Source organism: Thunnus maccoyii, chromosome 5 (genome assembly GCF_910596095.1).
Source record: "Thunnus maccoyii chromosome 5, fThuMac1.1, whole genome shotgun sequence".
Taxonomy (NCBI): domain Eukaryota; kingdom Metazoa; phylum Chordata; class Actinopteri; order Scombriformes; family Scombridae; genus Thunnus; species Thunnus maccoyii.
In genome coordinates, this window is record NC_056537.1 from 778,678 (window position 1) to 801,737 (window position 23,060).

General features: G+C 37.5%; 2 protein-coding genes across 3 annotated transcripts in view; both read left to right on the forward strand.

Moving 5' to 3' along the window:
* Positions 1 to 3,450, forward strand: part of LOC121896768 (NACHT, LRR and PYD domains-containing protein 12-like) — a 57,872-nt gene extending 54,422 nt beyond the window's left edge. The window contains exons 8-9 of the mRNA XM_042410770.1: positions 2,068 to 2,244; positions 3,287 to 3,450. Of these exons, the coding sequence (XP_042266704.1) occupies positions 2,068 to 2,244; positions 3,287 to 3,302 (193 nt within the window). The 3' untranslated portion in view covers positions 3,303 to 3,450. The remainder of the gene's footprint in view (positions 1 to 2,067; positions 2,245 to 3,286) is intronic.
* Positions 3,451 to 10,289: 6,839 nt separating this feature from the next.
* Positions 10,290 to 23,036, forward strand: zgc:101783 (Protein FAM3C-like). Of its 2 annotated transcripts, XR_006096107.1 has the most exons (11): positions 10,290 to 10,377; positions 11,094 to 11,129; positions 12,817 to 12,900; positions 15,138 to 15,206; positions 15,301 to 15,409; positions 15,568 to 15,626; positions 15,709 to 15,759; positions 15,845 to 15,929; positions 17,205 to 17,331; positions 20,365 to 20,520; positions 22,954 to 23,036. XR_006096107.1 is itself a non-coding variant. In XM_042410844.1 (10 exons), the coding sequence occupies exons 1-10, from the start codon at positions 10,359 to 10,361 to the stop codon at positions 20,452 to 20,454; spliced, it is 729 nt and encodes a 242-aa protein (XP_042266778.1). In that variant the 5' UTR covers positions 10,290 to 10,358; the 3' UTR covers positions 20,455 to 21,304. The 2 variants fall into 2 exon arrangements, 1 of the variants encoding a protein (XP_042266778.1); XM_042410844.1 differs by lacking the exon at positions 22,954 to 23,036 and having other exon boundaries at positions 20,365 to 21,304.
* Positions 23,037 to 23,060: the final 24 nt, after the last annotated feature.

A 23,060-nucleotide genomic window follows, 5' to 3' on the forward strand; every position in this document is an offset into this window, starting at 1 on the left:
CCTCGTGTAATGGTGACGCGTAATGACAGCTATTCTGGCTGTTGGAGAAACTCGCCGGTGCAACACAATTTAGTGAAACTGCACTTCTTCTTTCCCGTTTGTTTCATTGACAGCTGTACAGACTGATGAGGCAGGTGACCAATTGATATGAAAACGGCTGGTTCAGGGTGTGTCTTCATCCATTTATGGTTAATTGTGGGAGTGGAAATGAGGCTCGTGCACGTGCGCCCAGTTCCTCAATGATTGACATTTATAAAACAGAACCATGCGTACGCACGGCTTTATAAATCTGATGAAAAGAATGCGTCTGCATGTTTGTGGCTTTATGCGTACAAACAGTTTTAGTCATGAATCTACAGAGTTTTATGCATCTGGCCCCTGGTGTGTTGCACTTTGAATCAGAAATCCTGCCTGACAAAGTATTCTGAGATCATATCAGTTACCCAGTAAGGCTGTTTGTTCCCAAACCCATTCAGTGCAGACGTTGTTGGAAATGTGGACACAGCTGGCTTGTGTGTAGACATGATTTGGGGATATGTGGTTAATGTGGAGATGAGACATGCAGCAGCAGAAACTGTGAAAAAGAACCCCAGTGTAATCAGTGTGGGGGGAGACATGAGGCAAGCAGACTGTCCAAAGAGAAAGAAAGAGATGGAAGTCATGAGGATCAGGTCCAAGAGAAGGCTGAGCCATGAGGAAGCAGCTAGGAATGAAAAGATTCAAGAAGTGAAGGAGAACTAATCAGGTAGGAAGCATGATGAATATTGTTTTTGTGAGGACAAGATGAAGTTCTGAGCACTTCTGTCCATGGTGATTAACTGTGCCGCTGAGGCAGAAAGGAAATCTGAGAGAATAGAGATTATTACTGGAGAGGAAGTGCAGAGGCTGCTGAGAGGCTTTCACACTCTCTCAGAGCCTCGATTGAGAAGTTATATTAGAGAATGGGATGAGGGTGGGAATATATATATTAGTTTTATTTTATATATAATCATTTAGATTAAATAGGAGAACTGAGTCTTATTTTCAATCCAGTAGAAGGCAGTAATGTAACTGACAGTCCATGTGTTGCATTATGGGATAGCATTTATGTTGTTTAAATGTGCATAATGATGAAGCCCTCGCAAGTGATGCAGGTCTTTTATTATTCTTGCTCAACTGTTTTGCACATGTAGGCCTAAAAATATAGCTGTGTCATGTTTGAGTGTTTTTGCATTTTTACTTGTGTTTGGCTGCACAACATGAGTTTGTATAGATGGAGTCACTGGTGGAGCTGCAGAGTTTAAGAGGTGAAGTCACTACGTCTTTATTGAAGTAGCAGCGTGTTGTCATTAATATTAAGGAGAGCTCTTTTTCACTGTTTGTATTTGACAGTTTTTAACCTGCATCTTGTTGGGTTCAGCTGTTTGGAGTTTCCATTTTATAAACCTCTACATTCTATCAATCAATCAATCAATCAATCAAACTTTATTTATATAGCACCTTTCAAACAAATAAAATGCAATTCAAAGTGCTGCACAAGCGACTGATAAAACGTAGGATATTAAAAATGAATTTAGAGACTAATGAACACCAAAGCAATTAAAAAAGCAAAAAAGGTTCAATAAATAAAACAACAATAAAAAATGGGTAGTTAAGATAATAAAATATAAATAATAAAAGATAATACAAGCAATAAAAATAACAAAAAAGCTTGTCAAATACTACACATTATACATAGATTAGTAAAAGAGTAAAACGTTAATAAAAAAAAATAGAATAAAATAATTTATAATAATCAACAGTAAAATGTTGATAAAACAAAATAGAATAAAATAAATCATGATGACAATTAAAATAAGTATAAATAATAAAACCATAAAATGATAAAACACTACATAAAAGCCAGACTAAACAGATGGTTTTTAGTTTATGTTTAAAAATATGTATATTTTCAGCTGCTCTCAGATCCTCTGAAGGCTGTTCCAGCAGCTTCTAAACCTTCTTCACATCTGAACAGATTATGAAACATTGAATGATTTAAAAAAGGAACTTTGTTTTCTAAAGTGACGTCATTTATTCTTTATTCAGATTGAGGCTCTGCAGTTTGTCAAAGATGAGCTGTGCTTCTCTGGCCTCAGCTCTGAAGTCCAACCCCTCATCTCATCTGAGAGAGCTGGATCTGAGAGGAAACAACCTGCGGAGCGAAGACGTGAAGCTGCTGTCTGATCTTCAGAAGAATCCAGGCTGTAGACTGGAGACTCTGAGGTCTGTAGAGAGTTTGAGTCAGTCCGTGCTGGTTTCAGCAGTATTGTATTAAACACAGTTAGTATCAAAGCAAAGATCCAGTATTTCCTGGTGAACCTTCAACCTTCTCAGTGGCTGCTTTCCTCAGTGAAGCTGTGAGAGGAGAATGGTGACAGGCTTCAGGATTGGACAGAAAGACAGAGAGAGAGAGAACAGTCAGCCAATCAGATCAGCCAGAAGCTTGTTGTGATCATGTGTTTGAGTTGATGTGAAGACGACTGTTGTTGTTGTGTTGATGTCTGCAGGAAATAAAGCTGGATTACAGCTGACAGCCTTACAAGATGTATAGAGACAGTGGTCCTCATCATCAAACTGTCCTACCATCAAATCTGATCTGAAAGTGTTTGTTCTCTCATTTCAACACTAAAGAATTGATCAGTTCATCTTTGTCAGAGCTCTAAGATCAGTCTGACTGCAGCCTGCAAATCACTGGCTCTGATTTCACACAAGCATCATTACGTTTAGTAACCATGTGGTCTTTATACAGACCAGAACCTCTGCTGAAGTCCAGGAATCACAGCAGCTGTTTAGCTGAGAGCTCTGACTGATTGTCATGTGATGATTTAACAGCAGGAAAGATCTTCAAATCCCACAGAGACTCTGTAGCTTTCAACTTTTCTAACAGTTCACATGTATCAACAGTAAATCCATCAGTAAACTGATGAGTGAATGTCTCTGTTTCTGCAGTAATGATGTGTTCATGACTCTCAGCACTTTATTTCCTCTGTGTACTTGAGTGAAATCTGCAGAGTAAACAGACTTGATAGCAAAAGTCTGTGCAGGTGTGTGAGCTTGGAGCTCAGTGTGTTCACTCCAACACGTTAACATGAGAGCTGAAAGGAAGCAGGCTACGCTGCACAGCTGTTCCACTTCTGGTCTGAACAAGACTGAAGTCCCTGCTGCTCTTTATACTGGATGTGCTGCATCACTGACTGACAGCTGATGAAGTGAGTCTCACTAAACACTGATTCATGACCTCTGTTGTTTCTTCTTCTCTCATCAGATGGGGGCCGTATTGATCTCTGTCAGAGTGTGAGTGAACATCCAGGAGTGTGTGTTGAGAGAGGATCAGCTGGATCCTGATGATCCATCTGAACCGGAGTCTGGATCTGGATTTTGTCATCTTCACTTAAGTCTCTTAACTGACTACAAACTGAACAGTTATCTCTGGATTTTGTTGAATCAGCACTTTACAGATGTGTTATACATGAGCTGTTTGATGCAGAAAAGATTAAAAACAGGTGTTATAAGTCAGACTCTGACCCTGGGCCCATATTTATCAAGCGTCTCAGAATCACACTGAGAGTTAACGAGGACTAAAACTAATTAATGAAGCAGAAGAGAATTTACTGTGACTGTCAGCAGGAGAAGGATTACTCCTGGGAGAGAGTGAGACGTCGCTGTTTTACCACAGTCAGAGCAGCAAAGTAGAAATAATGATGACGTGTTGTAGTTTTCTCACAGTCTCAGCTGGAAATATGAAACAGTGGTAATTTGGTAAATTATGTGTATAGGCAGGTAACCAGGCAGGTAACTTACCAAGGTTATGGAACAAAACTATGATGCCAAAATTCATTATAAGATGATATTTACAAAGTGTAAAGAAAGCCTGAGAGATAAATGTAGCCTATATGTTAATGAAGATAACAGGTAATTAGACTCAGCTGTGTGAAATGATCTTGGTTCAGCCACATGGTTTCACAGCCTGTAATAGTGCTGCATCTTGCACATATTGCACATACACATGTTGCAAACCCTCTCCATGAAGAACATCTTCTCTTCCACTGTCCAATTCCTCTTTCAACTACTCCCCAAGTTAACTTGTGTTCTCTACATGAAGGTAAATACAGCGTAACAATAGAAACATATATTGTTCAGGTGCATCCTCCTCTCTCAAATATTAGGCTGTAGCTCTGCTGTTATTTGAAGGAGCCTCAATAAAAAATAAGCCTATAAAATATTTGAGCTGTTGTAATGAAGTTGAGATATCCTTCATTATGCAGCTGACATGATTGTGTGTAAATCAAAGTTTTAGTGGGCTGTAACTGAGGACCCTCGTCATGCTCATTATCTTTATGACGTGCATTAAGCCAGATCAAAGTTTGATTCATGACTTTCATCATTGTTGCTTCTGACAGAATCGTCACTGTTGCACAGCTGCATTTTCCCCGTTACCATAAAGTGTAACATTGTGAGGACGTTCTGTATTTATTTAAATGATGTTCTGTAGAAACATCATGTGTTCTCCTCTGCATCACACACAAAGTCAGTCTCACTAATGATTCTGTTTTAGTCCAAACAATTTTTTAATAAGCTCAGTGTCATCAAGCGTTCCCAAAACATCTCTCCTCTCAGGGAATATCTCTGCCTGAACTCCATCTCCTGCAGCTCCTAAATATTGGCAGAGATAGGAATCATTTACCAAGTTTGGAAAGTTGATAAAAGGCTTTTTCTCCTAAAAGTAGAAGCAGAGATGCGTCACTCTGATCATTTTTGGCCAGTTAGGAGTGATTTCCTGCTCTGAGACGCTTGATAAATACAGGTCCAGATGTGACAGATGTGACAGATTGGATGTCCACAAATTTCATTCAGTTAAATTGTGAAAGAATTTATCATTGGTCCAGAAAACCTGCATGCAGGTCAAATCATATCTTGGTTCTGTGGTGAAAAACTTTGTATTTTTTGATTCCAGTCTAAGTTTTGATGATCATATCAGCAGCTCGTCCAGTCCTGTTTTCACCATTAAAACATATTCAAATAATATCTATAAAACCAGCACAGAACACTGCTGCTGTCAGACTTTGAACTAAAAGCAGGAAAAGAGATCATATTACTCCATTTCTATCATCACTTCACTGGTTACCTGTTTGTTTTAGGATTGATTGTAAAGATTTGATTGATTACTTTTAAAGGCTCTTCATGGCTCCAGATGACATTTCAGAGTTGCTCTGTGTGTAAATATTAAAGGTATCTAGCTTTTATATGCAAACATATGATGTCACAATGAATAGTTTATATCTCATAACAATATTTAACAAGTCATTTGCATCAGGCTGTAAGTAAACACTGGTCAACAAATCAGGTGGCTTTAACAATAACTATATAATTTAAACTTGTAGGTGAGATCATGTGATCCAGCTGTGTGATCCAGCTCTATCCAATCACATCCTTTACATCTTGTTTTCTACATTAGAGCAGCATCTTGCATGTATTGTACAACACTGCACACAGTGATAATGATGCAAACGGACTGTGGACACAACTTCATTAAAAACATGAAATGTATCTTCTCCACTGTCCAAGTCATCTCCAGCTAAACCTCCTGTTGACTTATGTGTCCTTACAGCTCTTTGAAATATATCTCTGCCATCAGCAGTTTAAAACTAATGAATCATTCAATCAATAAAGCCAGGATTTGCATGAATGCAGCTTGTTTTTCTATAAGTTGACACTGAGTGGTGGGAAATGAATTAGTGCTGATTATCAGCACAGATAAATATGGGTCCTGGTCTTTGCTGTCAGGGCTCTGGATCAACCTGTTTGAGGAGCTCAGTCTGATAAGTCATTATCTTCCTTTAAATCACTTCTTCAAACTCATTTTATCCACTGATCTACTGATTATTTTTGTTTTATATGCTGTACATCTTAAATATGAATCTATTGTGTGTTTTACTGGTTTATTTTCTTCTTGTATGTGTGTGTTAGTTTTGTGTAAAACATTGTGTAACATTGGTTTTGAGAAGTTTTATAGACTTGTAAAGGGAGGGTGGTGGGATGATGATGGTGGGAAACAAAGACCAAATTCTAATAAACATCTGTGGAAATAAATGAACTTGCAGTGTTTTTATCCTGTGTCAAACTTCAGCTTCATGTATAACATCTATTTTTATTGTAGTTATTTTTTCTGTCTTTGTTTATAAATAAACCATATTTGATTGAATCTGTGTTCTTTGTTTTGTTTCTGTGGATCTGTTAGATGTTTTTGTCGAACCACTGGACCACCAGGACGCCATCTGAGTTTTTGGTTACGCTTCATTTTAAAGCTTCCTTATTCTTATAATTTCATATTAATTTCTTCAAAGTTTCCAGGAAAGAATTGTCTGTGTAATTTGGTCTATTTATAGATTTCATTTCCACCTGAGTTCATATTTATTCATCAGTCATTTATTATTGGAAACTTTATTCTCATATGTTGAATTGTATGTTTTTCTGTAGATGAGACATGTTTGCAACAAGGAAACAGCGCCACCAAGTGACAATACAAGAAAACAGCAATCCATACAGACTTAAACCTGCAGTGTGAAACTTCTGTCTCCCCTATCTGGCAGTGAGAGTAAATAGTAGTTACCTGAATGTAACTCCAGTTAAGTACTGTTACAGCTGTAAAATGGTGGATACATTTTACTGAGCATCACAACCCACAAAATGACTTGTTTCACTATCTGGTGCTCATGCTCTATGGCCCTTCAGCTCTGGCAAACCAATCATCAATGGTTGACGTAAAATGCATCACTACTGGTGAACCAGCGCGGGAAACTCGCCACCAGATTAAAACTCTGTACACTGTGAAGTATATATATGTATACAGAGAGATTTATCTGGCAGTGATAGGTTTAATCAACAATGTGTGAACTTGTTTGGCTTGAATGTAGCGGACATTCATTTATAAGTAAAAGTTCTGCATTATAGGTTTAAGATGCACAACAAGGAGAAATAAATACATGAAAAAAGATATTTTAAAAAATGTGAGGAGAGGAGAGTAAATCTAGTTAGAAATGTTCCTATTAATCATTTTGTCCATGAAATGTCAAAAAATAGAGAAAAATTAAAATTTAGGGAAATTGGTTTTACTTAACAAACACAATAAAAGAAACACACACACTAAGAAGAAAAAAGCAATCCAAGACATAGTCCACACATGGCACACATCCTTCATAAAATACACTAAACTACTACACAGCAGCGTCCAGCAGTGCTCCTGGAGTACAAAGATTCAATGTGAGAGAAGACACAATGCAGCCCAGAAATATACACAATACCATACTTTCCACTGTGCAGCACTGACTACAGTACTGCTGTGAGTACCAGGAGTTTTTATGTGCTGCTGTGTGTTATAGAGAGCGATGGCTGATGGGATAAAGGAATTCCTCGCTCTGTTACTGTTGCAGCTGGAGGCCTGAAGACGTGGGCCTGATGGGAGGGGCTGAAGCTCACTGAACAGGGTGTTGTGGGTGAAGCAGCAGGTTTTCAGTCTTTGAGTGTAGAGATGGGAGGTTCGACTCTTTTTACTGACTCGACAGTCAGTTGCCCAGAGCCTGGAGAATCCCCCACTGCTGAACAAACACTCGTCTACTGATTATAGCCGACAACTCGGCCCTGACTGGTACAAATAAATAAACCCCATGAAATATGTCTCTTGGAGAATGTTGGTGATTTGAATAGGGGTGATAGTCAATATATTACACTGTTGAATTTCTTGATTGATCAATCAGAATTGAGTCATAGTAAACTACTAAAAAAGGAAATATTAAAATTGATGGACGGTTATTGACTGTGGTGTTGAGCTTGTTGGTGAGTGAATGATTCATGCAGCCCAAGTTAGACCTTCATCTCTGGGCTGGGAGAGCGAGTACTGAGCTGAAACAAGCACCAAAGTGGTTGCTTTTCTCACACGGCTGGTTAATACAGTAATTAACTCGATACATCTCCACAAATACAGTTAATGTAAGAGTTGCACAATAGTGACACATTGTCTCGCCTCGTCTTCACAGTTCACACCAGCTAGTTAGCAGGTAGGAGGGGCGAGTCAGTGAATGAGACCCTGGAGATGAGGACTCGTCATTCCCGAGTCAGTAAGAAGAGTCATTCGTTTCAAATGATTCGTCATGACTTGCACATCACTGTTTGAGAGGGTTTGGTAGATGTCAGTGAGGCTGTCTTGGTGTTGTTTATTTTTCCAGCAATACTCACAATTTTACTGAGCAAGTCCTCTGTGCAGCATCAGCTTTACCAATATGTTTGGACTTCTTGGGTCATACTTTATAACACCTGACCTACACACAGCTGATCAGGGTTTGAATTTCTCTCCAACGGTGTGTAGGTCTCATTCTGCCCTCTGTGAAACAAGACAGCATCATTCAGTCATAGTTGCTGTTCAGTATTTTATTCATTAAATAAATAAAGCTTATAAACCTTACATGGCCTCCTCTGTCAAAAAAAAAATGATTGGACCCATAAGTCAAATGTTTGACTTCCTTCTGGAATATTAAACAAACAAAAATGAGCTGACTGGCCTCAGGGGTGATTTAGATAATTGGTTCTTAAAGTGGGGTTTGGGGACCCCCAGGGGTCCTTGGGGATATCCATAAAAATGGAGAGTAGTTTAATTTTACCAATATTCTATTCATTAGAAGTTAGCACGATGTATAAGTATGACTATTCTGATCAGAGGTTTCGCTTTCTCCACAGTTATCTCCCCACCTACAGTACAGACAGTGGCTGGCTCCTCAGAGGGTCCACAAAAAACATCTGATCAAATGAGAGTCCACGGCTTGTTGGATATCAGTTTGGGGGTCTTTGACATGAAAAGGTTTGAGAACCAATTGTCTAAGTACCAATTGTTCAACTGTCAACTGAAGGACTGATTAAGAATAAGCATCACGCTATAATATTCAATAAACAGCATCCAATTCTATTTCATAAATATGAATAATAACCGTATTAAACTAAATTGCCAAAATCAAAATGTATCCAGAGTGCTTATTCTGTTGTTTATAGCTATAATTAAACGTACAGTTATCCTATTGCCTTAGCAAGTGTCCAAATGTCCCAGTCATAAGTTTGTGTTTTTAATCTTTATTTGTAAAACATCCCACTCATAAAGGCTGAAGTGTCCCCGTTACCATGACTACCGTCACAGTAAACTAATGTTAGCTATGCAGTCAATTTAACCCAGGTTGTAGCTGTTAGCTATGAACAATATGTTAGCCCGCTAGCTCAGTATAACCAACACTAACGGCAGATTAGCACTGATTAAAATACATTTCTAGCCAAAAGAAAGACATGACAGTAATTTTACAGAACTTGCTAACACACAATATATGTACCTCATGTTTAGAGTGTGTGGTTTTTTTGTATTTATGTTTTTTGTGTGTGTATGTACGTACAAACCAGCCCTCCAGTAAAAACATTTGTCCCCCTGATAAAAGCTGAAGTTCTGACTTTCATAGTTTACATCAAAACTTTGACGTCATGTTTCATGAATCTGCTGCAGAACAAAATGAATCCAGTGATCAGCTTGTTTCAAAGCATTAAAACCCTGCTGTCAGCTGCTGTTTAAACTCTGCATGTTGCTGATATTAAGTCTAATAAACCTACAGATTTTAATTCCACAACTTCAGCCTGTTGGACCAGAAACTCATCAGTTCCTCACAAACATAAATGATGTGTTGATTGACAAGCTGCTGCTGTTCATCATGTGGAGAACTAATAAAGTTTGTCTGTAGTCTCACAGTGACACACAGAACATGTATTCATGTGGGAGTCATGTGTAGACAAAAGGATTGAATAAGCTGTTAGGAACATGACATCAGATGCTAAACACTGTTAGAAATCTATTTTATTCTGACAGTTGTTTCTGATTGGTTACCTGCAGCCTGTTGTTATTGTTTTTATCTCAGTGTGTCTGATTGACAAATGAGTTGTTGTGTTTGTGTGTAAATTGAGCTGCTGTGTTGGTAAAGTTGTGTTGAATCTTGCAGGGATCCAATCAGAAAAATCTGTAAATTATTAAAATATAAACTAAACATTTATTAGTTGAACATACAGAACGTTAGAGTAAAGCGACTGGAAGCTTCTTAGTGAAACAGTCTCAGTGCTGGTAACTTCATGCATGTAAATACTCCTTCATACTTTATAATGTTATCACCAGATGAGTCACATGGACTCTGACCTCCTGGGTGCAGCTGATTGGCTGTAACCAGGTGATCAGGCTGAGCGAGGCAGAACAGGATCAACTTGTTTGTCTGAACGCCTCCCGGGACTCGACAGAGTCATCGAGCCGGGACGTCAGAGACATGCTCACAGTGAGAATCGGTCAGTTTATTTAACATTCACTAAGCTTTATTCATAATGATCTCATTTCTCAGGTCAGGTGTAGTTCAGACGTGCAGCTCTGTGTTTAATCACAGAAGCTTGTATGTAAACAGATTTAGTTTCTGCTGAGGAGCTGTGATTCTCACCTCGTGTACCTGCACAGGTGTTTGTGCTTATCTAGGCTGACTGGACCTCTTTTAAGGTACTTTTTAGTTTTTACTCAGCTAAACTTTTTCTGCTTCTATAGAGCTGATCATTCAATTAGTCAATCCATATATCAGTAATTTAATAGTTTGAGTGATTTTCAAAAGCAAAAGATTTTCTTTTCTCAGTTTTACAGAAACAAACTGAATCTTTGTGTTTTGGACTTTAAGTCTGTCTGAACAACTAATCTGATTGCATCACTTTCAGCTCTGTGAAACTGTGATGTGGCATTTTTATCTCCTGACATCTCATAGACAAAATTATTGATTGAGAAAATAATTTGCAAATTAATCAGAAGTAGAAATTAATCTTTAGTTGCTACCAAAATGTTTGTATTCTTCCAGCTCTGAGAATGCTTGTGTTGTTGTAGCTGTTTGGAAAAACTGACTGTTGACTTCAGTAACTTCTGTACTGACCAAAATACCTGAAAACACTGTGAGTGAAGCAGAAGCAGATTGAAACTGTTACTGTCCTATATCTCATAATTATTGTTTATTTTATTTATTTTACAGGAAATACAAAAATGGCAAGACGACAAAACTACAGAAGTAAGTTTCCATCCCGTCTGACGGATTCTGTGTGTGTGTGTGTGTGTGTGTGTACTTTATGACGGTGGTTACTTCCTTATTACATACATACATATCTGGGTGTTGCTGATAATTCCTTCCAGTCATTCTGAAATGTTTTCTTTGTTTCAGCCACCACAAACTTCCACCTTCATTCATGTTTGAACAGTGAAACATTCGATGGAAGTTTGATCTACAGTCTGTCTATAAATCAGTCAGGTTTCCATAGTAACAGTAATATAATCATTCCTCCTGTTCATACTGGATATTAAAAGATCCTTCAAATGTGTTTTCAATGTTAGTGATGGAGGATAAAATCCACAGTGTGTCCACACAGTCATTTAAAAGTCTGTGTGAAGCTTCTATTCAGCTTCAGCAGTCTGAGTTAGTCATATCAAGTGGATATCTGACACATTTACAGTCTTTTTAGCATCAAATTTCCTCTTTGTGTTTCCTCGGACAGTGTTTCCCTGTTGAGCTGCAGGTGGAAGTATAGTAACAAAAAGAGGAACTTTGGCACTAAAAAGACTGTAACGTTGAAAGATATCTACTTGATTTGACTCATTTGGACACTGAAGCTTCATATTAGCTTCAGATAAACTTTAAATACATTTTTACACAGAAGGAGGACTGTGGATTTTGTCCTCCATCACTTCCATTGTAAGGTTTATAGATAAGTGAAACTGTCCTTTAATGACATATTCTTATATTTATGTTTCCAGTTATTATAGAACTATAGATGTTTAAATGAACATTTTCTTCATACAATTCAAACATCCCATCATTTAGTGCATTTGCATCTCAACATTCTCTCATATATGTTTAAATATAAACTTCATGGAATAGAGGCATCATGTAAAAGAATACAACAAGCAAGAAAAAACTAAAGTAACGGTAAAAAATAATAATAATAAAAAGAAAGATAATACACAAGAGATAATTTTCTGTATTCTGGCTCTTTGTTTTTGACAGAGCTAATATCCGTAGTGACCGTATATCTATAAAAATGTCCATTGTCAGCTGTATTTTAGCTGTGACATAATAAACACCCCAAATTTTCTTTATGAACATTTTAAGGACCTCTCGTTCATGTCAGCTTAAAGATGAAAATGTCTTCAGGTTCAGATCGTTTCTGTCACAACCAAGAACACAACTGAACGAGGAGCAACATAACGCCATCAGGCTGGTTATTAGATTTACAAAATTAGACACCAAATACAAAATGACACAAAGTGAAGAACTGAGATGAGCAACAGAGGAACAGAACTGCAGGTGGAAACGAATCAAAGAAACAAATACAACAAAAGTGTCACAGCTGTTGCTGGTTAATCAAAAGAAAAGAAAACCTGTCTGATGGCACTGACTTGATCTGCTGAAAACAAAACACGACAGACGGTTACAACCTGGACCAGTCCCAGAGCTGCTAAACCAGCGTCTCAGTGAGACACCAGTGAACACCAGCGTTAACTATTATTATTCATCTAACAGTCACAAGTTCACACCTGAGCCCTGATCAACACACACAAAGCAAACAGTTAACTAAACAAAACCTCTGTCAAACTAATCCAAAGCAAATAATATTAAACCCAATAAAGCCAGCTGGACTTTTGTGCTTTACAAGTTAGTTTACATTATTGTCTCACTCATGTTACCTGTTTCTGTCTCTCAGGGGTTTTGCAGTGCGTGTTGGTGTTGGTGCCAGCGGTTATTTTTATCACTGTCATGCTGCAGAAATACAGCAACCCGTTCACAGGTAGGAACATTTAACAGATAATGTGAACAACTAAGACTTTGATCAGTGTTTTATTTTAAAGGCTGCACTTTGTAATTGTTACAGCATTATTTAAATGATCTGATGGCATACTGTAGCTTCATGTTTCTAGGAGTTGGGACCATCTTGATTAAACTGTTGTGGAGGGGCAGCTATTGGTTAATAATCAATATGTTAACAGATTTATCATTTCACTCATCAGACTCATGATGGGCTGTTATTTTTATTTTATTTTTTTAATAAGGATGCAGCAGAACCAGAGATATTGTCTTATTTTATTCCACACATTCTCCTTCTTTGTCAAATCTGCCGCCTACATTACCCACAATGCACCTGGACCTCTGACAGTTGGATGGGAAATTGACTTTTTTTCACAGAAGTCGTTTTAAGAAGTGACAGTAGGAAAAGCACAGGTGCAGATAATAAAACATCCTCGTAAAGCAGCTGCTGGCTTGTTGTCAGACTAACGTGGTTTATGGGGACACTGAATAGAACAGAGACCATGTTGATGTTATTATTAATAACTGAGGTTTTCCTACTATAGACTATTGATAAGTCAAAATGTCTGCTGTGAAAAAGCCTTTTATGGTGTGTGATGCTAGTAGCTGTTAGCCTCCAGCAGACGTCTGCTAACATCACTTCTCTCTACCTGCACGGCCCCAGATAACAGGAACACTTTGTTTTATTTCCAGGACTTTTTGTCAATAATCTCCTAACAGCAGCTTTTCATCCTCAGACGTCTTTGAAAGGGTCGGGTAATTTTGTTAATATGCAAATTATAACACAAACTAATTTCTGTCAGTTAAATTGTTAAGAGTCTAATTTATTAAGATTTCTTTTATAAATTAACAACCATGAATCCAAATATAATGAGTGTGTATTTACCAACTAAACCAACTAAACGCTATTTTCTGTTTTCTCTTATAATTTGTATCAAACTGCACCAAACTGTAAAAATGTCACAGAAATTAACTGCTAAATACCTGCGATGATGATGATGATGATGATGATGATGATGATGATGATGATGATGATGACGATGATGATGATGATGATGATGATGGTGGTGATTGATAAGTGGACGGCTGGTTCAGTATGTGAGGACGTTTTTATTCGTATTTCTATGTTTTAATTCTTGTTTCAAGCTGATGTCAGTCTGACTTTTCTATAAAAGAAACAAACATTTCAGGTCGACTGAGCTTTTTATCAGTTTGTGGTTTTATTTATTGTTTGTTTTGAGGATCTGATTATTTTTAAGATTTCTAAATGTATGGAGTATATCCTTTTTTTTAGTACTTTGTTTAGTTCTTCTAGTTTTGTGTTTGGTTTATTTGTTCCCTGTGTTAGAGAAAGTGCAGCACTGAGCGTGAATATGAGCTGAAGGTGGAAGCAGACAAACTGGTCTCACTTCAGTCGCAGCTCAATCTCACTTTTTAACAGCTTTTGCCAAGAAATCTGTCCAGGAGATCCTGTAGAACCGGTTTTATGTTGAGAATATTTCCAACTCCTGATTTCTGTCACTGTAATCAGAAGAAATAAACACATGATGCTGTAAAAGAAACGTAACGTTAGCACCAAGCTAACAGAGATCACTTTATTTAATATGTTAATATGTTTAATATAGAACTGCAGCTACAGACATCAGAGACTCGAGCTTCTTTACAGACATGGAGGCTTGTTTACATCCACCTACAGCCTGCATTCATGCACTATAGACGCCTCTGGTATTATATACACACTAACAATCACTGTGTTAAAGTTGGATCTGTTACTGTGAACCAGCGTTACACACAACAAGCTTTAGCTAAACACTGTCACAGATTTATTGTTTCTTGTACAAAACGATGTGCAGATGAGATCCAACAGATACACAAGTTATTAACAATCGATAACAAACCCTGACATGTCAGTTTGATAAGATAAGTGGCTCAGAACACCATTAACACAGTATTGTGTCGGTGCCGTATTCACCCAAACTGGGATAAAGGTGAACCCAGTGATTTTTAGTGTGTGGGTCAGCAGGTGTGGTACCAGCATGCACCTGGGCGGCGAGTCTTCTCATATCTCTGCAGAGCGTCAGGAACCTTTTTATTGCAGTTTATTTCTGCACAAACAGAAGCTACAGTGATATAAAAGACAGATGTTTGGTGGAATATCCCTTTAACTCTGTCAGTACGTGTTTGTTCATCCTGTCAATAAAACTCTGACTGTTGTTCCAGCTGAATGGACTCGTGCGTTATCTGGAGGTTTGGACGCCTCCAGGACCAGAGCGCCCTCCAAACAGTCAGGTGAGAGATCGATAACACACCTGATCAGCTGCTCAGGATCAATCCGTCCGACTCATCTGATGGGATCCGTTAATGTTCTGTACTTCCTGTCCAGTTGGATCCTGTTCTCCAAAGAGAGAGTGTCCAGAGGATCACTTCAGCTTCTTCATCCAGAGCGGCGCCGCCAACGTCGTGGGTCCAAAGATCTGCGTGGAGAACAATCTGTGAGCAGCTTCTTCTTTCTTCACACACTTCCTGCTTTCATCCGACTCATAATAAATCCGACTCATTTTAAAATTCTCTCAAATTTATGGAAATTCACAGTTTTAATATTAAAGACGTGCTGCTGACGTGTTGTTGACATTACACAAACCTCCCTCAGGGCTCTGGGAACAGTGAAGAACAACGCTGGTTTTGGGATCAACATCGTTATTATAAACGGTGAGTGTTGAACCAGTGAGCTGCTGCATCTTCCTGCATGATAAACTGGTTTCAGGAACATTTACACGTTTCTGTCTAACAGGGAAAACAGGAGAAGTCATGAAGACCGATCACTTTAACATGTACAGCGGCGGTAAGAAGCATCTTGTATTTTAATTGATATGTTTCAGCTGCAGTGATGGTTTGATTTAAACATTAAACACATGTTTGTCCTGCAGATGTGGAACCTCTCATCGAACTCCTGAAGAGCATCGAGAAAGGTTCTATTGTTCTGATGGCGTCTTATGACGAACCTTCATCAAAGTAAATATAATCTCTCTTCTCCAAACTGCTATTAAAGGACGAGTTCACAGTTTTTCACGTCTGTCTATAACCAGCAGTCAGGTTTCCATAGTAACAGTAATGTAATCATTCCTCCTGTTCATACTGGATATTAAAAGATCCTTCAAATGTGCTTTCAATGGAAGTGATGGAGGATAAAATCCACAGTGTGTCCACACAGTCATTTAAAAGTCTGTGTGAAGCTTCTATTCATCTTCAGCAGTCTGAGTTAGTCATATCAAGTGGATATCTGACACATTTACAGTCTTTTTAGCATCAAATTCCCTCTTTGTGTTTCCTCGGACAGTGTTTCCCTGTTGAGCTGCAGGTGGAAGTATAGTAACAAAAAGAGGAACTTTGGCACTAAAAAGACTGTAACGTTGAAAGATATCTACTTGATTTGACTCATTTGGACGCTGAAGCTTCATATTAGCTTCAGATAAACTTTAAATCCATTTTGTCCTCCATCACTTCCATTGTAAGGTCATTATGAAGGGATCTTCTAATGGTCGGTATGAACAGGAGGAATGATTACAGCAAGAAACACAGGTTTCACTGATCATTTGCTGACTGACTGTTGGTTTAAGACAGATTCTGCTAATAAAGCTCTAAGAAGATTCAAACTTCCTGCTAACTACGTTTGAATCAGAGTTCATAAAGCTCTCGCCGAACAAACAAACCAGTTGTGAGTTTATGTTTTGTGAAGTAAAAATGGTGAAACATTGAAACAGAAGATTAGTCTTATTTGGTCATTAAAGTTTATTTTCAAGCCAGGTGTGATCTGGAAGTATTTTCTGATTGGTTCCCTGCACAGTTGAACAGCCCAGAAGCCCCGCCCCCGCTGTGGTGTGATGGTGTTTATATCAAATAGCCCCTCAGACTCGGAGCTGAGCGGCTCGCTGTTCACTGTTTTATTCAAAGCTTATTAATATTAAACATGTCATGTGTCCAAACTACTTCACACTGGACACTGTTCAGCAGTACTCGCCAATGTGATGATGATCAGATGAACAGTGAAGGACAGACACAGATTTGTTCCTTTATAGTTATATTTCACATATTTTTATTGTTAATATTCTATTTTATATGATTAATTATCACTTGACTTGTGGTATCTGTATTGTGATTGTTATTCATACAACACCGAGGCCTTGTCTGTGCAAACCTACATGAGATGAACGTGACTGGGATCCTGCAGGAGTGATGATCTCTGAGCTTTGTGTGTCTGTGTGTTGAGAGCTTCACTGTGTTTCACAGGTTGAATGAAGATGCCAGGAAGCTGATCGCTGAGCTGGGCAGCGCCGCCGTCCAGTCTCTGGGCTTCAGAGATAACTGGGTGTTCGTTGGTGGGAAAGGAGCTGCAGTGAAGAGCAACTTCGAGAAGGTAAAAACCACCAGATCAGACGCTCTTTAACCTCCGTTTAACCTCCGTAACCCCGCACAGCGTCGAGGCATCACTGCATTAAATATGAAACACACAAAACTTTTAACTTCTAGATTCAGATGTTTCAAAAAAAAAGCCAAATATTAAAGATGAGTTAGAGGGAATGTGCTTGATAAAACATGTCAACAAAATGTCATAAAGTTTATTAATGTAGCACTTTTTAAAAACAAAGTTACAAAGTTCTTTACAGAATAAAAAACAAACACTGTGAACGTTGGAGGATGAAATAAAGTTAAATAAAGATATAAAACACAGAAACACGTTAAATATTCATAAACACTTTTCTATTGTTAATGTTTTAAGAACAGATGTTTAAAGATGCAGCCTGTCGGAGGAAAACGTTTAATAATAAATAAATAAATAATAAATGTTTTCCAGAAGTTCTGAGTCGGTATTTATCAGAAAAAACTATTTACAGTATAATCATCACTTCTTAAAAATTAAACTTTTATTGATTTGTGTGAAAATTTTAAATCTTTGAATAACGAACAACAATCTGATATATTGATCATGTATAAATATATAAATGTGGATGAAATATAAACTGAGCTGTGCTGCTGTTGGTAGAAATCAGATAATAACAAGAATCAAAGTGCTGCCGCTTCAGTTACGTGTTATTGATCCTGATCAATGATATTGAGTCCGATCAGACAGATGATGGAGGATTGACTCTCTGACATTTAAAGTTCAGAGCTGATTATTGTCTGGTGTTTTCCATCAGTTATTCTTCTTATGAATCAGCTGTTGTTGACGTTGTCAGAAAGGTGATGATTCTTCTTCCTGTTAATTATTGAGCTGTTGATAGATGATGGTGAACTGGAGAGAATCATATCAATAAAAACTGAAAATGTGTCTGTTGATCCGTAAATTTCATACGTAAACTGTAAATTCCTCCTCAGGTTCAAAGTCTGTTATAACTACACAGTAATGCTGCGTTTCTGCTTCACTCTGTCGGTAACATGAGAGAAATAATCTGGTTCCAACAACAAACCGACACAAATGACCAGATTAAACACAGGAGTTTAAAGGAGTTTAAAGGAGTTTAAAAGGAGTTTAAAGGAGTTTATAGGAGTTTAAAAGGAGTTTAAAGGAGTTTAAAGGAGTTTATAGGAGTTTAAAAGGAGTTTAAAGGAGTTTAAGGGAGTTTAAAAGAGTTTATAGGAGTTTAAAGGGGTTTAAAAGAGTTTATAGGAGTTTATAGGAGTTTAAGGGAGTTTAAAGGAGTTTATAGGAGTTTATAGGAGTTTAAAGGAGTTTATGGGAGTTTAAGGGAGTTTAAAGGAGTTTATAGGAGTTTAAAGGAGTTTAAAAGGAGTTTAAAGGAGTTTATAGGAGTTTAAAGGAGTTTAAAAGGAGTTTAAAGGAGTTTAAAGGAGTTTAAAGGAGTTTAAAAGGAGTTTAAAGGAGTTTAAAGGAGTTTAAAAGGAGTTTAAAGGAGTTTAAAGGAGTTTAAAGGAGTTTAAAAGGAGTTTAAAGGAGTTTAAAGGAGTTTATAGGAGTTTAAGGGAGTTTAAAGGAGTTTAAAGGAGTTTAAAGGAGTTTAAAAGGAGTTTAAGGGAGTTTAAAGGAGTTTATAGGAGTTTAAAGGAGTTTAAAAGGAGTTTAAAGGAGTTTAAAGGAGTTTAAAGGAGTTTAAAAGGAGTTTAAAGGAGTTTAAAGGAGTTTATAGGAGTTTAAGGGAGTTTAAAGGAGTTTAAAGGAGTTTAAAGGAGTTTAAAAGGAGTTTAAGGGAGTTTAAAGGAGTTTAAAGGAGTTTAAAGGAGTTTAAAGGAGTTTAAAAGGAGTTTAAAGGAGTTTAAAGGAGTTTAAAGGAGTTTAAAGGAGTTTAAAGGAGTTTAAAAGTAGTTTAAAGGAGTTTAAAGGAGTTTAAAGGAGTTTAAAAGGAGTTTAAAGGAGTTTAAAGGAGTTTATAGGAGTTTAAGGGAGTTTAAAGGAGTTTAAAGGAGTTTAAAGGAGTTTAAAAGGAGTTTAAGGGAGTTTAAAGGAGTTTATAGGAGTTTAAAGGAGTTTAAAAGGAGTTTAAAGGAGTTTAAAGGAGTTTATAGGAGTTTAAGGGAGTTTAAAGGAGTTTATAGGAGTTTAAAGGGGTTTAAAAGAGTTTATAGGAGTTTATAGGAGTTTAAGGGAGTTTAAAGGAGTTTAAAGGAGTTTGAAGGAGTTTAAAAGGAGTTTAAAGGAGTTTAAAGGAGTTTAAAAGGAGTTTAAAGGAGTTTATAGGAGTTTAAGGGAGTTTATAGGAGTTTAAGGGAGTTTAAAGGAGTTTATAGGAGTTTAAGGGAGTTTAAAGGAGTTTAAAAGAGTTTAGAGGAGTTTAAAGGAGTTTAGAGGAGTTTAAAGGAGTTTATAGGAGTTTAAAGGGGTTTAAAAGAGTTTATAGGAGTTTATAGGAGTTTAAAGGAGTTTAAAGGAGTTTAAAGGAGTTTAAAAGGAGTTTAAAGGAGTTTAAAGGAGTTTATAGGAGTTTAAGGGAGTTTAAAGGAGTTTATAGGAGTTTAAAGGAGTTTAAAAGGAGTTTAAAGGAGTTTAAAGGAATTTATAGGAGTTTAAGGGAGTTTAAAAGAGTTTAAAGGAGTTTAAAAGAGTTTAGAGGAGTTTAAAGGAGTTTAGAGGAGTTTAAAGGAGTTTATAGGAGTTTAAAGGAGTTTAAAAGAGTTTAGGGGAGTTTAAAAGAGTTTAGAGTTTAAAGGAGTTTGAAGGAGTTTAAAAGAGTTTAAGGGAGTTTAAAAGAGTTTAGAGTTTAAAGGAGTTTAGAGGAGTTTAAAGGAGTTTAGAGGAGTTTAAAGGAGTTTAAAAGAGTTTAAAGGAGTTTAAAAGAGTTTAAGGGAGTTTAAAAGAGTTTAGAGTTTAAAGGAGTTTAAAGGAGTTTAAAAGAGTTTAAAGGAGTTTAAAAGAGTTTAAAGGAGTTTAAAAGAGTTTAGAGTTTAAAGGAGTTTAAAGGAGTTCTCTGTTTGTTTCTCTGTTTCTCTGTTTTAGCATCTGAAGAACGACAAAGTGAAGAATAAATACGAGAGCTGGCCCGAGCTCATCCAGCTGCAAGGATGCATCCCGAGGTATCTGGAGTGACGCGCTGTTCGAACATGAAGCAGCAGCTGGTGTTTGTACGATAAGAAGACAAAGAAGATCAAACCAGTTAGTGACTCAATGAAAAGTGAAGCTGTAAACTGTGTTTGTCCTGCTGGTCTGGATGAACCAGTTCTTCTCTTTACAGACACAGTTACGTTACAAACAGCTGCTCTCTACGCTCCTTCTTTCCTCACTGAGTCTGTTACTGTGACACAAAGAGGAAAAAGACAAAATACTTTTATTATTCTTAATTTTAAACATTTTACTGGGGTCTGAAGGTAATAAATAAGCTGCTGAGGAAGTAGTTTATGGTGGAATCAGAGGAAACTGTCCTGTAAATGTCGTAGAAGAAGATATGAAGCTGAACGTGTCTGGACATCAGACTTCCTCCTCTCAGAGATCAAAACCGATGATGCAGCCGTCTGTTCTTCATCTGCTCATAAAGTCATTAATGTTCACGTTGTCGAGGATGATCAGTGGCAACGACTGTCATCAAATAGTCTGGATGTTATATCAACTACCGAGTCTCTTCCTCTGTTAGCCATGTTAGCATGTTAGCAGCGTTACTGTGGAGGACGATGAAAATATCTGTTTAATGAATCACCGAGAAGGTTTGAACAAACATTCATGTTCTTCAGATGAAGATGTTTCCTCCAGCGCCACCATGAGGAAGGTTTTTACTTCTTCACTGAAATATTTCAACAACTACCGGACGGATCGTCATCATATCTGTTTACTACGTTCATGTTCATGTCAGGATGAACTGAGATGTGCTCAGACCAAACGAGGAGCGTGTTTGTTTGTTTGTGTGTGTGTTTGTTTGTTTGTTTGTGTGTGTGTGTGTGTGTTTGTTTGTTTGTTTGTGTGTTTGTGTGTGTGTGTGTTTGTTTGTTTGTTTGTGTGTGTGTGTGTTTGTTTGTATGTTTGTGTGTTTGTGTGTGTGTGTGTTTGTGTGTGTGTTTGTGTGTGTACTTGTGTGTTTGTGTATTTGTGTGTTTGTGTGTTTTCTGTTATTTCTCTCTCGTCTCTGTATCTTCATGAAGTTCATTCATTAAATGTTACGTGTAAGTTAAAACATTTGAACTCGTGCGGATGTGAACGAGTGTTTTTGGTTTCTATGCACTCGCAGCACATGAAAACTCACTTTGCGTTCGGTCTGAACGAAGTTTGATCGTCTGACTCTTCATCTGGTCGACGTTCCCTCAGCTGATCAGATCAAAGCACAAACACGTCTCTGCCGTCGTCAGTGTTCTTCGGTTTGACGTTCACTGTAACCACTGATGTGTTTGTTCATTATGAAGTTATTTAGTTGTTTTGTGGTTTATGGAGTTAGAAGCCACTTTAATATGTGTTTGACTTTTTATCTGTATGCATTTCTGTAAATGTAGTTTTGTTTTGTTTTGGGGGTTTTGAGGTTCTGTTTGGTTTTCACTGAGCAGGTTTTGATTACAGACGTCACCTGCTGCTGCTGAAAGGATCAAAGCATGAAACTGGAGGAAGAAATAATTAATTAAATAATAATAATAATATCTTTATTTATGTATCACTATCAACACAAAGAGCTTCACACAGAATCACACATAAGAACAATAAAAGAAGAACAATCTGATTTGGTGTTTGAACCTTTTCTGGGTTTTGAACTTTAGCTTGTCGGCTCTTCTTTTTGCTTTTGGTTGATGTTTGGTTTTTTTTTGTTTTTTTTGCTCTGAGCTGCAACAAACCGACAGAAACATGAATAAAAGCTGCATCATAGTTTCATTTGATGATTTCCTACAATAGTTCTAACTGCATCTCCTCAGATCTTCTACAGACTGTCAACACATCTCTTCTCTCAGGTTCTTCCCACAAACCCTGAAAACTGTCGTCATCAAACCACAAAAGGTAAAATCTAGACACTTCACCAAAGAGCGACTACAGGCTCATATCAAACCTCCCGTTTTTAAGTAAAATCATTGAAAAAGCTGTTTTTCAACAGCTGAACAACTTCATGGCTTTAAACAACTGTTTTGATGTCTTCCAGTCAGGATTTCAACCGCAGACCTGAAACTGCTCTTGTGAAGGTCTTCAGTGACATAAACTTAAACACTGACAGTGGCAGAATTACAGTATTAATATTACTGGATCTCAGTGCCGCATTTGATACGGTCGACCACAACACATCACTAGACAGACTGGAAAACACGGTGGGACCTTCTGGCACCGTGCTGAACTGGTCTGAATCCTACTTCAAGGACAGAGACTACTTCATCTTTGAAAGTCAGATAAGAATTAAACTTTCTTGCTTATTGAAACTTGACACGACTTTTTGATGAAATAAAAGATATTTTAAGAAGTAGTTTTGATCAGTTCATCATAAATACCAATGAACTGATAGAGAGAACTCTGAATCCGTCTGAAAACGGAACATTATGAACACAGAAGGCGGAATTTCATTTCATGTTGTACCCACCCGAACATGTTTCTACAGGCACCTTAAGTCTCGTCTCTGATTGGCTGTAGGAACCACCTGACTGTGGATACGAACCTGATTGGCTGTAGGAACCACCTGACTGTGGATACGAACCTGATTGGCTGTAGGAACCACCTGACTGTGGATACGAACCTGA